Source organism: Pipistrellus hanaki (assembly GCF_964339955.1).
Source record: "Pipistrellus hanaki genome assembly, chromosome: 3".
Taxonomy (NCBI): domain Eukaryota; kingdom Metazoa; phylum Chordata; class Mammalia; order Chiroptera; family Vespertilionidae; genus Pipistrellus; species Pipistrellus hanaki.
This window is the reverse complement of record NC_140505.1, coordinates 107,127,931-107,145,432: the sequence shown is the minus strand read 5'-3', so window position 1 is coordinate 107,145,432 and position 17,502 is coordinate 107,127,931. Positions and strand designations below refer to the sequence as shown.

General features: G+C 43.6%; 1 protein-coding gene across 1 annotated transcript in view; it reads left to right on the top strand.

Moving 5' to 3' along the window:
- LOC311619690 (maestro heat-like repeat-containing protein family member 7) overlaps positions 1-17,502 on the top strand; it is a gene marked incomplete at both ends in the record, with an annotated part of 70,742 nt that overhangs the window by 9,486 nt on the left and 43,754 nt on the right. The window contains 9 exons of the mRNA XM_084878242.1: positions 4,597-4,756; positions 5,240-5,292; positions 5,848-5,955; positions 9,125-9,241; positions 13,925-14,047; positions 14,363-14,515; positions 15,226-15,351; positions 16,243-16,319; positions 16,559-16,694. Of these exons, the coding sequence (XP_084734368.1) occupies positions 4,597-4,756; positions 5,240-5,292; positions 5,848-5,955; positions 9,125-9,241; positions 13,925-14,047; positions 14,363-14,515; positions 15,226-15,351; positions 16,243-16,319; positions 16,559-16,694 (1,053 nt within the window). The remainder of the gene's footprint in view (positions 1-4,596; positions 4,757-5,239; positions 5,293-5,847; positions 5,956-9,124; positions 9,242-13,924; positions 14,048-14,362; positions 14,516-15,225; positions 15,352-16,242; positions 16,320-16,558; positions 16,695-17,502) is intronic.

Here is a 17,502-nt window from a genome sequence, read left to right as displayed (position 1 = left end):
GACTTATTTCACTCAGCACAACACCCTCTAGCTCTATCCATGCTGCAGATGGCAAGATTTCATTCTTTTTTTTATGGTTGAGTCATATTCCATTGTATATGTGTACCATTTCTTCTTTATCCATTCCTCTATTGATGGATACTTAGGTTGCTTCCATATCTTGGCTAATGTAAATAATGTTGCAATAAACATATAAATATATATGCCTTTTCAATTTTACATTTTGGGTTTCTTCAGATAAATATCCAAAGTTTAATTGCTAGGTCCTTCTTTGTTTCTCCTTGTAGCCTTTGTTTTAAAGTCTATTTTTGTCTGATTTAAGTATTGCTACTCCAGCTTTTTTTGTTTTGTTACCATTTTGTTTCCATCCCTCTATTTTTAATCTGGGTATGTTTTTGGACGTGAAGTGACTCTCTTGCAAATAACATATGGAAGCATCTTGTTTTATTATCCATTCAACCATTCTATGTCTTTTGATTGGAGCACTTAATTCATTTATATTTAAAGTAATTGTTGATATTTATGTAGTTATTGCCATTTTATTATTCATATTTTTTATATTCTTTCATTTTCTCCTTAAAGAAAACCCTTTAACATTTCTTGTAATATTGTTTTGGTGTTAATGAATTCCTTTAGCTTTTTCTTATCTTGGAAGCTCATTATCTCTCCTTCGATTCTAAATGATAGCCTTGCTGGTTAGAGTGATTTTGCTGTAGGGCTTTGATTTTCATCACTTTGAATATATCTTGCCAGTTGCTTCTGGCCAGCAAAGTTCCTGTTGAGAAATCAGGTGACAGTCTATGGGAGCTCCCTTATAGGTAACTAAATGTTTTTCTCTTGCTGCTTTTAAGATTCTCTCTTTGTCTTTATCCTTCTGCAATTAATTATGATGTATTTCAGTGTGGGCCTCTTTGGGTTCATCTTGTCTGGGACTCCCTGCACTTCCTAAACTTGTATGTCTATTTCCTTGACCATGCCAGGGAAGATTTCTGTCATTATTTTTTCAAATAAGTTTCCAATTCCTTCCTATTTCTCTGGTCCTGCTGGCACTCCATGATATGAATATTTGTATGCTTGATGTTGTCTCAGAGGCCCCTAAAACTATCCTCATTTTATTTTTGGATTCTGTTTTCTTACTGCTGCTCTAATTAGGTGTTTTCTGTTACCTTATCTTTCAAGTTGCTGACTCAATACTTTGTGAGAAACCATATTTTTTAACAAGCTCTTCAGACAGAGCTAGTGATAGCACAAACTGCTTCAGTTCAGGATCACACAAGATAGGGGAACAGGGGAGGAGGAGAGCAGTGGTTTGGAGTGACAAAACCTCTGTGTCCTCACCTGGAATATGAAAGGCCCATAGGACTTGTGGGATTTCTTCCTGGTTTTTCCTAGGAAAGCCAGACCAGGGGACTTTCCTAGACTCGGATTCTCCCCCAATCCAACACTCCTGCTAATTTTTATATCTCTGATGAAATAGGTGAGGGCAAGATAAGTACTTGAAAATTCTCCAAGAAGGTGATGGGAGCTAAAGTGGTTAGAACTTCAGGGCAAAGTACAGAAGTGGTCAGGTTTAGTGACTGGTGGCCTGTCATTTTCCAGAGCCCACTGCAGAGTCACACTGGGTTTAGTGTCAGGAGATTTGATCCCCTTCACCTGCCTTGATCCTCTGTGTCCTCACCTGGAATATGAAGGGTTATACTGACAGTCCCTAACATTCCTTCCTGTCTTGTCATGTGATGGTCTTTGACTCCACAGGTGCCGAAGGTCCTGGTGAACTTCATTGAGATGCTGGGCCAGATAACTACTTGGCCTTGCCCCAGGGGGACACTATAATCAGCTATATCATCAAGATCGTGGAGTCTGACCCATCAGTGAGCAGGGGCTGGGCAGGGAGGGAACCAAGGATGGGAGCACACCTCGGGTGATGAACAAGAGGAAGGCAGGGTTGGGAGCAGGAGGGAAAGAGAGGGACTGGCACATGTGAAGGGTCTTTGGCCTCTAAAACCCTGAGCAGTGAGCCAGGGAAAGCCCTGAACCCAGAGACTTAGCTAACATTAAATCTTTCCTTTTCTTATTCTAGAATGAAGAGGACATCCAAATAATGTGTTCTAGAATCCTACAGATGGTATAAACAGCTAGGGCCAAACAGGCCTCTCCATTTCCTCCTCCCTGGCTCCCCTGATCACTACCCTGATCTCTCTCCCCCCACCCCCCCACCCCCGACTGCATCCCACCTTCCCCCTCCATCTAATGCCTTGTGATGTCTCTTTCACCTCAACCCACCTCCATTTCACTCCATACAAGTGCCTGGGGTTCCACTGAAAAGTGCTCAGTGCCACAAAAGAGGGTCACTGGGTGTGGATCTGGAAGCCAGGGTCTGAGTCCTGATCAGCCAGTTTTCTAGCTGTAAAATCTTGACTAACTTGTTTTCCCAGCTGCAGTTTCTTCTTTGATCAAAGAGGGGGTGATTGTATTCCCTGACTGTTCTCATCAACCTCTAAGGATTCTTGGAAGCTCATATGCACTGATTTGCATCAAAGCTGAGGAAAGGGCTATGGGAGGAAAAGGAATTAAGATTTAATCTACCTCCCAGTAAACTCTGTCTCCTGGCCTTCAGCATGTCTCTGACTCTGGAAGGTTCCTCAATGAAGGTTGTTACAAGTCACACATTCCAAATTTCAAGAAGCCCTCATCTATCAAGTTAACTTCTTCCTGCTCTAATTTTAATCAGGACCTTGGTTATACTTTTCCAACATGGTGTGAGGGGTGGGGGTGGGCGGTGGGGGGAGAGAGAGAGAAAGAAAGAAGAGAGAGAGGAGGGAGAGAATGGATATGAATGGGTTAAAGGGGCTCTTTATACAGGCTTCAATTACCCTTCCAGGAAAGGGTGACAAGGTCATGGGGTTGAAGACTTATGACTGGGGCTGACTTGGGGCTTGGCATTAAAATTCTTGCCACCTCTCCCGCCAGGTATCTTTGCCCAAACTGGTCACTTTGGTGTGTGAGCCCAACAATACCTTGTCCTTTGTGCCTCTGTGCAAGGCAGCCACACAAATGGCTCTGAAGGCCCGTTCCCTGGGCCAGGTTCCTTACCTCAGCAGCTTTCACTTCAATCGTAAGTACAAAGGTGGGGCAGCCAGTGGAGAAGTGAACATTAAGTCTGTTTGTGGGCATGGAGTGTTGGAATTGAGGCTGGCTGAGACACCACAGGGGAGCCAGTGCAGAAGATGCTGGAGAGGGGAGTGTAGGTCCCAAGCTTGGGCCATGATTGGAAGAGTAAGGCAAAATGTTAAGGCAGCAGCTTAAGGCCATATGGCCTCTTGAATGAAAAGCAGTTGCCCTCAAAGTCACAGTTCCTTCTCACCTTTACTCCTCATTATATATAAAACACTTGAGTCAAGATGTACAAACATTGTTAATTACAAAGTAATGAATATACACACATTCCTGACCCTTAGTTTTTCCATTGCCCTAACGCTGAAGCCTCACTCTGTGCTTACCCCATCCCTGACCTCTAACCCCAGTGGAAGTCAGGGTTAGAATTAGGATGTCTGTTCAGCATATCACACTGTGTGTGTGTGTGTGTGTGTGTGTGTGTGTGTGTGTGTGTGTGTTTTTAAAGACTGAAAATGTAATGGTTTGTGTTTAAGTCTGAATCAAAATGTCACAGCTACCATGGCACTGGCACTGATGTTCCCTGTCCTCTTTGCTCTTTCTCCTCCTCTGAAGTACTGATGGGGAGCTGCCAGTGGAGGCAGGGGGTTGAGCATCCTGAAGTGTGCACTGATTCTGTCCTCTTCTTTTATCCTCCCTTTAACTTAGCTACCCAGTTCATTTCTCCACAGAGACTCCTGACCCATCTTGTGGTAAGTAATGCCAGAATGAGTACTACAGTCATACATCCTTCCATCCACTCATCAGCCCATCCATCCACTCATTTCACAAATAGCCGGTTACTACTTTGTCTCAGGCATTCTGCTGGGTATGGAATAGTGAGATAGGGCCCAGGATCACAGGGGCCAAAGGGCATGGAGGAGGGACCTGGGAGCATAGTGGTGAGGCCTGGAGATGGGAAAGTGGCCATGGGAAAGGCTGAGCCTGTCTCCTATGTGGCCTTATTGTGAGATGCTTTTGGGGGCAGTGTTCTAATGCTCTCTGTTGACCTTGGACAAGCCCACATACCTTTCTGGATCTCTCTTTTGAGTTTTTCTCTATTAGCCCAGACATTATGTGCTAGACATTATCAATACTTGTAATTACAAATGTAGACCTGCCCTTGAGGTGTTCACTGACTTAGTGGGGAAGACAAGTCTGGGTATAGCTATCTAGAGTCCAGTGAGACAAATGTACTAATAGATGAATACATAAGGTGCAATGGGATCTTAGAAGAGCAACAGTCTGGCATGGTCTCCAGGGGTCAGGAAGGCATCACAGAAGAGGTGATGTTTTTGAGAGCATCTTGGAGGATGTAGGAGCTCAACAGGTGGAAAAGAATAGGCAGGGCCTATGCTCCATCTCTACCATTCTATGGATTTGCTTTCATTTTCTTTATTCTCTTCTTTTAAATATTTTCTCTGCCTCCTGCTTGCTTCTCAGATATTTGCACAGAAACCCTACAGGTTAAAGGAGTTTGGTACTAGCTCTCTGAGGCTACTCTCTGCCCTGCACCCTATCACTTCTTTGCATCCTGTAATTCATTACAATGTTGGTAAGCTGTGGAAGAAGGTGATCCCACAGATGTTGCAGATACTACATGGTAAGGGGTTGGTTAGGACGGGAAGGAATGAAGCTGGGCAATGGGAAGACTCCAAAAGAGATGGTGTCCCGTGGTGCAGGATGGAGCTTTCTTGGGGTGAGAAGAACTGGAGCCAGTCTCTCTGTCCCTTTGAGATGCTATTGGATGGATCTGCTTTTGGAGGCAGTGTTCTGAACTGAGCAGAAACACAGTCTAAAGTTCTGTGGCTCCAGGGTTCCCAGAATGACTCCTGCACTTTCTTATGGGCAGAAGATCAGGGAAGAGTGTGGGCTTTGGAAACAGACAGACCTGTTTTGTATTCTTGCTCTGACACTGGACAGCTGTGTATATTTGACCTTTGGAAAGTCAGTCATCTTCTGGAGCCTCTGTGAAGTGGGAGACCAGTTACCTTGTAGGCTCAGTGCTGCATAGTACTTAAATGTTTTCTTCACCCTGGCAGGGACCCTCCGGGTGAATGGGTCCCCTTGCTCTCTCCTTTCCTAGATCATACTGAGACGAGCCTGAATCAGGAGGACTGGGAGGACAGGCTGTTCCATGTAAGCACCCCCCAAGACGTCCCTTCCTCCACATTTGCCTTCTAACCCATCTTTAGGATCTTGAGGGAGGATAGCCCCAGGCTCCCCAGAGACTGAGGCCATGATCAAGACCCTCCCTGTTCAATCAAAACTCTGTCTGCAGTCCCCTTGCCTCCTGGCCCTTGCATCAGAGTATCTGCCTATCCTAAGCCTTGAGTCACCTTCCATACTTACAACCCTATGTCAAGGGGGAGTAAGGGAAAGGGTGCTAGCTCTATGTCCTTGGGCAAGTTATTTAGCCCTTGCATGTCTCAATTTCTTCATCTGTAAAATGGAAGTAACTCCTGCCTTCCAGAATTAAAAAGGTTGATATAGGAGAGGACCTTGTCAATTGGAAAGGGCTTCACACATGTAATTGGCATTACCGTCATTTTCACTGTATTATCATTCTTCAGGCCTAACTCCCACCATGTGTTTTCACCTCTTTTTCCATATTTACAGACCATAACCCCTGTCTCTTGCTTCTTCTTGACCACACTGTCCTTTGTGGTCCTCTTATCCCTTCTTCTTCCTCAGTTTTTAAGTCAGACATTAGTGGCTATTGATGATGACAGCTGGCAGAAGCAACTCATCAGAGTCATCTTGGAGCAGATACATTGTTTCGCTGGTGATGGTGATGAGCAGGTGTGTCTGGGTGTGTGGTGGTTGCAAGGGGGGGAAGTTCAGGGTGGAGGATGGTGTGGGAGAAATCTGGAGCTCACACAGGTGGCTGCAGAAATGTGTGTGAGAACAGGCCTTTGGGGAAAGAATAAACCAGTGTTCCTGCGTCCTGAGAATCAAGGGGTGGAGAGGACCACAAACTGGTGGTCACACTGGCATGACAAAAATATCAAAGTGTCTTACATTTGCTTAGTGTGTTAGCCCTTATCAAGAACTTTACCATCTGTAGTCTTCACTGAACCTTCCAGTATTCTGGAGCTTAAACTTGATGCACTGGAAAGACTATTGATTTTAGAGTCATATTTAAGCAGTTAATTCAAGTAATATTTGAGGGCATCCCAAATAGATTAGGGACTGTGCTTCATGTTGGGGATACAGAGTTGAGGAAGAAACATGGGCTCCTTTCTTCACAGAGTGCAAGATTGGTGATGGTGAAGGCCTGAGGTCCTGCCTGGCTTTTCCACATGATCCCAGTTTAGTCTTTATTTATTTATTTATTTACTTATTTTTATTTTTTAGGACAAGCTGGGACCGGGTGGGACCCAGAGCCAATACAGCATGTTTATTTTATACAGAAAAAAAAAAAGTACCAGTAGTCAAGATAAAGGAGATTATGTGCATATCACATGTGAGGATATTGTTGGTCAATGAAATGAAATAGCAATAGATTAATTTTATATATAGTTACAGATTTTTAAAATATATTTTGATCAGCATTTAAAATTTCAGTAGGATATTTTGGGGGGGGGGTTGTTTGTTTTTTGTTTTTTAGCTCTATAGTACCTGTTTTTCTCTTTTATGTACTTTCTCTAGGAATCATGCATACTTTTCATGGACTATTGTCAATGAACATGTTCATTGTTTTGTTTTGTTTTTAATGTGGGAGTTTTTCTTTTTCTTTTTTAATCCAGGTTTAGTCTTGATAAAGTGTCAACAATAAAGGTTTTTTAAAAAAAGCCTACATAACCTATAGCTATCGTCATCTCTTCCTTCAAGCTGAAGAAACACAATCCAGGAGGGTTTAGAATCTTAAATGCATTATTGGGAAAACTGGCACCTGAATCGAGGTTTCTTTCTTTCCTTCTTTTCTTTTTTTCTCCTCAGCCAAGGATATTTTTCCATTGATTTTTTAGAGAGAGAGGGAGAGAGAGATAAAGACAGAAATACCTGGGTGAGAGAAACACATCAATTGGTTGCCTCCTGCATGTGCCCTGACTAGGGCCCAGGCCAGGGAGGAGCCTGTAACCTAAGTGCATGCCCTTGACTGGAATCAAACCCAGGTCGACACTCTATCCACTGAGCCAAACTGGCTAGGGTCTGTTCCAGGTTTCTTGATTTCCATTCCTGTTTTCCTGTCACTGAGCAATTCTTTATTTGGGCTCTCAAGTTTTCTAGGAAAGAGCCTTATTTCCAAAACTGTTTGTTCTCTAATTATTAACAGTACTTATGATGCACCTACTGTATGCACATCTTTGTGGTTGGTAGATTAAAGATACAAAATGAAGCAGCTAGAATTCTGATCTTACTAACTCAGTTATTTAAAATGTGCACTAGCCCTAGCCAGTTTGGCTCAGTGGATAGAGTGTTGACTTGCAGACTGAAGAGTTCCGGGTTTGATGCCAGTCAAGGCCACATACCTTAGTGGCAGGCTCCACCCTAGCCTGGGCCCAGGCCCGAGGGGGCTGGGCATAGAAGCTTTGTCAGAGGCGATCCACTGTTTAGGTTTGCTCAAGACTGCTTTGATTTTAGTGCTGAAAGTTCAGTGTCCGGGGAACTGCCTCAGTCCTGGGCAACCGGGGAAGGTGCGTCTCCTGCAGAGGAGTGGAGAAGTCTGGGAAGATGAGTAGTCTTTGCCACTTAAGCAGAAAAGTAGGTGCCTTGGGTCAGGTTTAACTGATGCAGAGCCTAAGGTGAGGATTCTTGTCCAGTGACTTAGCAAGGAAATGCTCTGCTGAGAAGTTGTGATAGAGTGAAGGACACAGGATAGGGGAGAGGAGAAGCCAAACAAGGATGTGGCCTGATCCCCTGGGAGCCCTGCATGGAAAGTGCACTGCAGAGTCTATCCTGCCTGGAGACATGTAGGGGGGCTTTTGTACCCTCTGCCCCCTATCTTGTTTGTCATTGGCTCCAGGTTTCCAAGGTTGGTCCAGTGCAGGGAGGGGAGAGAGAACAATGTAGCTCGTGGGCATCTGGGGTAAGGAGGCCCCAGTCACCTGAGGACAGTTCTCCCTGAAGGCTGCAGTGAGTAGCTATTCAGAAAAGTTCCTGCAGCCAGTTGAAAGGACAGAACCCTAAGGTCTGGGAAAGGCACCTTGAGCATCTGCTAGAAGGGAAAAGATACCCATAGGAGGGGGAGTTAAGGCATTCAGCTGGAATGTCCTGTTTGCCTACAGCCTCAGGCACTGAGAACAATGGGGCAGAGCAATGAACTGGGTAGACACTACTCCTGAACTCCATTCTCATCTGAGATGTGGGATTGGGGCAAATTAGGAACTAATGGAACAAATCTACAGACAGGATGAGTGATTATGATGAAGTTCTGAAGGAAGGACACAGGGTGATGAGCTGGAGTGGGACTGAGGGACAGAGCAGGCTCAGTGAGGTAAAATCTGAAAGATGAGAATGAGACATTTTGAAGAGCCTGCAGAAGAGGGTTCTAGACAGAAAAAATGAGGAATGCAGAGTCCCTGAGGTAGGAAGTGGGTGAGTCCACACAGACTGGTGTTGCAAGGTAGACAGGACAGTGTGCAATAAGCAAGGAGAAAGGCCACTGAAATTCAGAGGAGGGAGAAAGAAGAATTACATGGAAGTACTTCTTCAATTGTGCAATTTTTATTTTAAAAGTATGCAAATGTAAGGCACTTTTTGATTTCCTAGCTGTTAATGGGAGGTATGTGGGTCAGAGAAAGTTCCTGAAGGATGATCTCTAAGAGGCTGAGACATTGGAAAGGCAGCTTTCTCTTCCCTCTAACTTGAACCCCTGCTCCATAGGATCACTGCCTTATCCAGTTGCCTCCAGACAGCAAGGGCCAGGGTGGAGGATGGGACTGTGGGCAGAGGGGTGGCTAGTATTGGAAATGCTGCCCTAACCTCATTTCAAACTATGTACGACCCTGCCTCCTATCTTTCCTAGGCTTTTCTCTACAAATTGTTTGGCTTCGCCCTGTGCACATCAAGAAGTGAGAAACTGGTGAAGATGATGCTCTACTCCATCCTTCAAACTTCCCATGAAAATCTGCAGGAGAGGGAGGTGAGGCAGAGTGCATTGGCAAAGCCTTTTCAGGTTGAGTCAGGATGGCAAGGTGGCTAAAAGCCTGGGCCTGGCAAACCAGAGCACCTGGGTTAGAATTCCAGCTCAGCCACCTACTAACTATGTTCCCTTGAGCAAGTTACTGAACCGCTCTGTGCCTCAGTCTCCTCCTCTTTAAGATGAGGCTGTGGTACCTTCCTCATAGGATTTTTCTTTAAAAGTTTTTTTATATATATATTTTATTGATTTTTTAACAGAGAGGAGGAGAGATAGAGAGTTAGAAAAATCGATGAGAGAGAAACATCGATCAGCTGCCTCTTGCACACACCCCATTGGGGATGTGCCCACAACCGAGGTACATGCCTTTTGACCAGAATTGAACCTGAGACCCTAGAGTCCGCAGGCCAGTGCTCTATCCACTGAGCCAAACCGGTTTTGGAAAACAAAATTAATTTTAAATAATTTTATAGTTTGAGAAAAGTTGCAAAAAAAAAAAAAAAAGAATTCTTATTGATACTTCTCCCAGATTCTGAAATTCTTAATGTTTTTCCACATTTGCTTTATCACTCTCTCTCACACACATAAATTATATAATTTATTTATTTACTAACATTATTACTGTATTTTTTGAATCTGAAATGAAGGCTGCAGTAATGAAGCTCATTTACCACTAAATACTTCACTGTCTATTAGCTCAAAATAAAGATATTCTCTTACATAAGCACAGTGCAATGACAAAAATCAGGAAATTAACATTGCTACACCACTGATATCTAAATTATAGACCCAGTTCGGAAATCATCAAATGTGTTTTAGAGCAAAAGAAAAATACTCTTTTTTTTAAGTACAGTATGTGATTCAGAATCAAACTGTGCATTTAGTTGTCATTTCTCTTTATCCTTCCTTAATCTGGAACAAATTCCTCATCTTTATTTTTCATGACCTGGACATTTTAAAAATGTACAGACCATTATTCATGTAGTACAATGTCCCTCGGTTTTGGTTTGTCTCATGTTTCCCCACGAGTAGATTCAGAGTGTGCATTGTTGGTGGAATACCACAGAAGTAAGGTGCGTTGAAGGATGGTTTTGAGGATTAAACTGTAAAATCAGTTAGAGTAATGCTGGTGCATATGCACTTTATTCATGCTGATTATGGTAGTGTTGGTGTCCATGTCCTCGGGTCTCCCTCTCCAGGGCCCTTCTCCTGTAAGATTCTCAGAGCATCCATCAGCACCATGGTCAGCAACAGGTATTTACTAAGCCCAAGTTGCAAACAGTATCAATGAGGAGAAAGACATGTACAGGAAGGAAATAGCTAACTATACCCAATGGCCTTCCTAAAGGCTACATGAGCAGCCATTTGGCATCGTGGTTGTGTGGGCTTGCTGGGACTTGGGTTTGTTGGGGAGAGTTTAGGAGAAGGAAGAAAGCAGGTATTCCCAGTTGACATAACTTTCTGAGTCAAGATTCAGAATCAAGACTTTGGGGAGCGCATCTAGAGAACAGTCAGTGGTCTAGTGGGACTGGAGTGCAGAGTTCTTTGACAAGAAAGTAAAAGTGACCTCTTGCTAGCACTTGGGAACAGATTGAATGCAGAAGATAAAGATAAGAGGGGAAAGGGCATCTGGGATGGTTCTTGGGTTTCTGGCCCAAGTGGGAGGAGAATGGTATCCTTTCCTAAGACCAGGAACCCAGGACAAAAGGAGGAGGCAGTAACTATACTTAGTTTTTAAAATATATATATATATATTATTGATTTTTTACAGAGAGGAAAGGAGAGGGATAGAGAGTTAGAAACATCAATGAGAGAGAAACATTGATTCAGCTGCCTCTTGCACACTCCCCACTGGGGATGTTCCCGCAACCAAGGTACATGCCCTTGACTAGAATCAAACACGGGACTCCTCAGTCCGCAGGCCAATGCTCTTTCCACTGAGCCAAACCGGCCAGGGCTGTACTTAGTTTTTGACTGGGAGGGGTAGGACTGTCAGATGGAGATGTACAGTAGCATGTAGACCTGGAACTCAAATCTGGGCTGGGTGTCTAGATTTGGGAAACATATTTCCCTGTCTGTAAAATGGGGATGATAATATTTACCTCAATGCATTAGGGTGAAGATTAACAAAGTAACATGTATAAGGCTGGTAAACATTAAGCACTAATGTTCTGATGATGTCAGTTATGACGGTGATGATGATGATGCCAGAATGAGTGGAAGCCATGGCTAAGGGAGGACATAGGAGAGAGACAGAATAGAAAGCCCTTCTGATGTTCCACTAGTCCCTCTTTTCCAAAGAGGTAAACTTCTCCCTTTATCTATTTGGTGTCCAAAAGTCTACAAATCCCACTAAAATGTCATCCCTATCGAGGATCTGTATCCTGGACCTGTCACTGTCCTGAAGCTCCCTCAACTCTGTCTTCTCTTTTCTTTTAAATATATTTTATTGTTCTTTATAGAGAGGAAGGGAGATGGATAGAGAGCCAGAAACATCAATGAGAGAAAAACGTCGACCAGCTGTCTCTTGCACACCCTCTACCGGGGATGTGCCCGCAACAAAGGTACATGCCCTTGACCGGAATCGAACCTGGGACCTTCCAGTCCACAGGCTGATACTCTATCCACTGAGCCAAACTGGTTTCGGCTGTCGTCTCTTGCTGCCAAGACTTAATGGTGGCCCTTCCAGCACAAATGAACCAATTTGCCAACACCTGGCACCTGCATATCTGTTTGAGTTTCCTTAGCTCTGTGCCCAGCCATCCTTGTTGAGTAAGCTTTAGGGAGAAACTCGGCTGACAATGAAGTCATAAGGGCCTGCTAGGGGGCAGGGAGGTTAAGTTAAAGGCTATTCCTGGCAGGAACCACAGAATCCCAAGTCTCCATGCTTTTGACTCTCTCTAGGTTGTGATTCCCAGATCTATGTTTCCAGCATCAACATTCAGACCCACTGGCACTAAGAACATTTCCACTGAGTTGTTTTGCCATGACCTTCCATACAACGCATCCAGGAACTCACTCCTTTCCCTCTCACCAGCTCAGACAGGCCTGTTTTTCACCTGACTGTTTGGGTCAGAGTTACTGCTGTTTCCTCTTCTCCTGAACTAGAAATATTGGCACTGTCTATAAGTCTTCCCTGTCTTCCATCTCCTCCCTGACTAGCTATCCAATCCTGTCTGTGAGGTGCCTGGGTTTTGTTCTTTCCTCTGTTCCCTCCTCAGAACAACCATTCTCTGAATTTGTAGTGCATATAAAAGTATTCTCTATTGTGCAAAGTTAGGTTTGATATTACCAAGATTTTGTAAGTCTGTGACTGATTTTTCTTAAAAATTTGCTTCTTGAATTACTTCTTGCAAAGATAATTGGTTCTCTCACTTGGATATTTTTTGAAGTTTATACTCTTTTTATTTTTTATTGCTTACCATATTTTCTGGCGTATAAGACGATCCCCTAATTTTACAGTTAAAACATAGGTTTAGGCCTATATTCGCTGTATAAGGACTACCCCCCACTTCAAAGAAAAGACTGACTTTGCCGTCAAAATCTGCAGGTAATTTTTGTGCAATTTTGGTCTTTTGCCCCCGATTTTCGGCTGACTTTTTTTCATTTCAAAAGTCGTCTTATTCACTGAAAAATATGTAAGTATTAAACATAGTAGTACATATACCTCATCCCCAAGCCTCCTCTACCCCCTGTCACATGCCCTCATCCCCCACTCCACTGGCTTGTGATCATTGGTTGTGCTTATATGCATGCATACAAGTCCTTCAGTTGATCTCTTCCTCCCCTCCCATACACTCCCTAGCCTTCCTGCTGTAATTTAACCATCTGTTTGATGCTTCACTGCCTCTATATATATCTTTTTGTTCATCAGATTAAAATGTTCTTTATTTTCCATAAATGAGTGAGATCATGTGGTATTTTTTTTCATTTCCTGGCTTATTTCACTTAGCATAATGCTCTCCAGTTCCTTCTATGCTGCTGCAAAGTATAAGAATTCCTTCTTTTTTATAGCAGCATAGTATTCCATTGTGTAAATGTACCATCGTTTTCTAGTACACTCATCTGCTGATGGGCATTTAGGTTGTTTCCAAATCATAGCTATGGTGAAATCTGCGGCTATGAACATAAGGGTGCATATATCCTTTCTGATTGGTGTTTCTAGTTTCTTGGGATATATTCCTAGAAGTGGGATCACTGGGTCAAATGGGAGTTCCATTTTTTTTTTTATTGATTTTTTACAGAGAGGAAAGGAGAGAGATACAGAGCTAGAAACGTCGATGAGAGAGAAATATTGACCAGCTGCCTCTTGCACACCCCCTACTGGGGATGTGCCCGCAACCAACATACATGCCCTTGACCGGAATCGAACCCGGGACCTTTCAGTCCGCAGACCAATGCTCTACCGCTGAGCCAAACCAGTTTCGGCCACATTTTGTTTTTGAGGAAATTCCATACTGTTCTCTACAGTGGTTGTACCAGTCTGCATTCCCACCAACAGTGCATGAGAGTTCCTTTCTACCTGGATTTTAAATACTTCAAATGTGGAAAACCAAATCTCCCTTCCATTTCTTTCCTCCCCTTTCCCCACCCCTTTCTCTCTATATATCTTGCTTGTGGGGGAACAGAGCATGTGTCTGGCTCACCCTGACCTTTGGCATGGGGTTCTGGCTCTCTGTGTTACAGGGCATTGCTGAGGCGTTCAGCATTGTGTCCAGGAGACATCTGACGACAGTCCTAGAGCCACTGAAAGTGTATAGTGTTATACTCACTGACAAGAAGTCATCATCCATCCTCAAACTGCCAAAGGTGATGTCATTCCCAGGGGGCTCTACCAGCCTCCCATATAAAGCCTTCCAAGGCATCCCCATCCCCCCCAGCCTCTAATTTTTCTGAGGCCCTGTGACTCATCTATACCAGTAAATGCTTCTCTTTCCCTCTAAACAACTGTGGGAAAGTTGCATCCTCACTCTCTCTCTTGGTCCGCATTTCAGGCCCTGGTATCATCAACTACATGCCCACCCTGTCCCCCAAGCTGCTCACCATTCCACAGTCCTGTCTTCTTCCCCACATGCTCTGAGCAAGCTTTTCCACCCTGAACCTTCATTTCCCCTTTCCCTACAGGAACAGCAGCGAAGGGAATGGGTACTTGTCTGTAACACCATCTACTTAACTTACAGCAAGATTATTTTCAGGAGCGAGGGAACTATTTTTGTGCATATAGATGCCATCCTGGCCTTGATCATGCAACACTACCACAACTGCATTTTGGAAAAGGTACTTCCTGCTTACTCTCCTTCTCCAACATCACACTTCCGCCATCTCCTCTCTTACCGCCCAAGAAAAAGATGCCTGGCCTTAAGTGGGAGTCAGGGGCTAGTACAGTGACTTATTAATCCTTTCACTTAATCCTCCTACTCTGAGACTCTAATTGGCCCAAGGAGGAGACCACAGGAACTTTAAGTCTGTTGAAAAGTGTCTCTTTCCCTGCTGACATAGCTACCTAACATGCCATTGAGCTCTTCACTGCCCTCAGTGAAGAAGGAATGAGTAAAACCTCAATTCCCTAGTATTCATAGGAAGAAGCATTCAGGAGAGGCAGAGGAGTCCCATACTATTTTCCTGTATTTGCTATTTGTTTAAAGCATGGGTACCCAGGGTTGGAGAAGTATCCCTTTCTATTCCCAACTCAGACATCCTTCCATAGACCTTGTTCAAGGGAAAGACAATACCTTGGGAGACCAGGAAGCTTGATCTATGCTAATTTAAGAGTTATATGAGGGTGGCTTCAGAAGGGGGTAAGTGAGAAGGGTGGCTCTCTCCACCCCAGGGATGCACTGATCCAACATCAGAGGGAAGATGCAGAGCATCAGCCTAAGGAAGGCTTAAGAAGGCTTAGGTCCTCACCCCGCAAACTGTATAGATAGTGTGTCCTGGCCCGGATTCATTCCCACTTTGGAGATCCCTGAGCATACTGGTTCATTCAGGATAAGGACCTGAAGCTGGATTACCTGAATTCCCTCATCACACTGATAAGAATCCTGGGCAGTCAGCAGCACATGACCTTTCAATTCAAGTTCCCCAACAAGCTAGCAATTGTAGCCTTCATGGTGGTAAGTATCTTGAAGGAGGATGGAGGTGGGAAGGCAGAGAGGAGGGGGAATGGGTCCACATGGAAACCATTGGTAGCACTCCTATGCTAGGCCTGAAGGTAGAAGTCCAGATTTTCTAGTGTCCTTTTCCTGCCTTTGTGTTCCCTTTCCCATCTTCAAGGCTGGGGTTAGTACTGTAGGGAAGAGGTGGTTGGGAATAGGAGAGAGGTGCTGTACTTATATCTTTGGAAGTCACTAAAAATTCTAAATTCCACCTTCTCATGAACACAGCCTGGAGTGGGAGGAAGCAGACAAGAAAAATATTTTCACAATCCTCTTGGTGTGTGTGTGTGTGTGTGTGTGTGTGTGTGTGTGTGTGTGTGTGTGTTAGGACCTAATCAAGGAGGAGCCATTGAACTCCATTTCCAATGCTATTAGACAGAAGGCAATGAACATCATCAGTTACTTCAGGTAACAAAATATCATCCACTCTGTCTTCATTGAACTGGTTCTATTGCAGCTCTTTAGTCCCTAGTTGATCCCCACCTCTTATTTTCTGCTTCATCTTCTAGCATAGGGAATAGTAAAAATTTACTAGACAATATCTGCCACTTCTTTTTGCCAAGATTTTTTAAATATATTTTATTGATTTTTTACTGGAGATAGAGAGTTAGAAACATTGATGAGAGAGATCGACCAGCTGCCTCTTGCACACCCCCTACTGGGGATGTGCCTGCAACCAAGATACATGCCCTTGACTGGAATCGAACCCGGGACCCTTCACTCCACAGGCCTATGCTCTATCCTCTGAGCCAAACCAGTTTCGGCTCTTTTTGCCAAGATTTTTTTAAAGCACCTGGTAGAGATGGCCTCTCCTATCTCTATAGGCACTTCCTGTTAATTCTGCCCCAGGCGTCCTTTGCTTTCAGTGCTGTCCCTGATAGGCACCTCCATCTCCATCACAGATGTCCTATTCTCCCAAAATATCAGTACCCTTTCCTGAAATAGTTATGCCTCTTCTTTTTCCCTTAGTTCTTTTCTTTCCATCTTCCTGGATCTTTTCACCCTTTCTTACTTTTTCCTCCCTTTTTTCTTTTAATACCCTTTCTTCTGATATCTCTCTCTTTCTTGCTCCCACTTATTCCTCTGTCTCCACCTTCCCTTTCTATAACCTTCTCAGTCGTTATTCCTGACAACACTGGTTACACTTCTTCTCCCTGGATCTTAGGATGCTCAGGCCCCACTTAGAGGTAGAAGAAAGAGTAGAGTTATTTAGGACATGCTTCAAGAGTGTGTTCTGCCTACCACCCCCAGAAGTTTTGCAAAAGGAGGCATCTAGTCCAGATGAGGGTCAAGCCAATGTGGTAAGTAACTCTTCAATGTTTGTCTTTTTTTGGTTTTATTTTTTAATTTTCTAAGAAGATGGGAAGGAAAGGTTTGGCAGTTTTATGTAAGAGTCTTCTGCCTTTCTTAATAAAAAAAAGAAAGAAAGAAATCATTGAAAGGAAGCCCTCCTGTGAAGAAGAGGTTCGTGGGTCATATAGTCTGAACTCTACTCCTGAGACCTAACTTTCTCCTTCTACCCATTGATTACCACTGCCGCCACTTTAGCACTCTGGCCCAAAGGCAGACACTTGATCCTTTCCTTTGTTACTGCTGTGTGATTGAAACCACTCTAGAAGGTTCAAATATTATTTTACTAAAGTTTGATAGGTAAATAAAGCCAGGGCATCCCAAGAGCAAGAAATCAGAGTGTATTTCTTATAGGGCCTGCAGTGCTTCCTTGAGGAAAAAAAGAGGGATTCAATTTTTTATTTATATTCACATGTTTAATTCCTAGGAATTCTTTCATGTGTTCTGATTACACTTTATCTTGTCTGGTGGTTCTTCTTTTATTGATGTCATAGTCTCCTGAATTTTTTGAAGATACACTGTATTAAAAGGAATTTTAAAATAGAAGTTTCTACTATTTAGTGAATTAGCTTGATTTTCTTTAAGGTCAATTGGTTTGTTCATCGTGGGCATCCTTTTCATCAGATTTCTGGTAATCCTTATTTTTTAGGTCATAGTTATTTTATGTAGGAAAGACTGGTACATATAAAAAAGGTGGAGGTGGGTTTTCTCTGGCCTTCTCAGTGTAAATCTGATTCGGATGAGGAGGGTATTTTGACA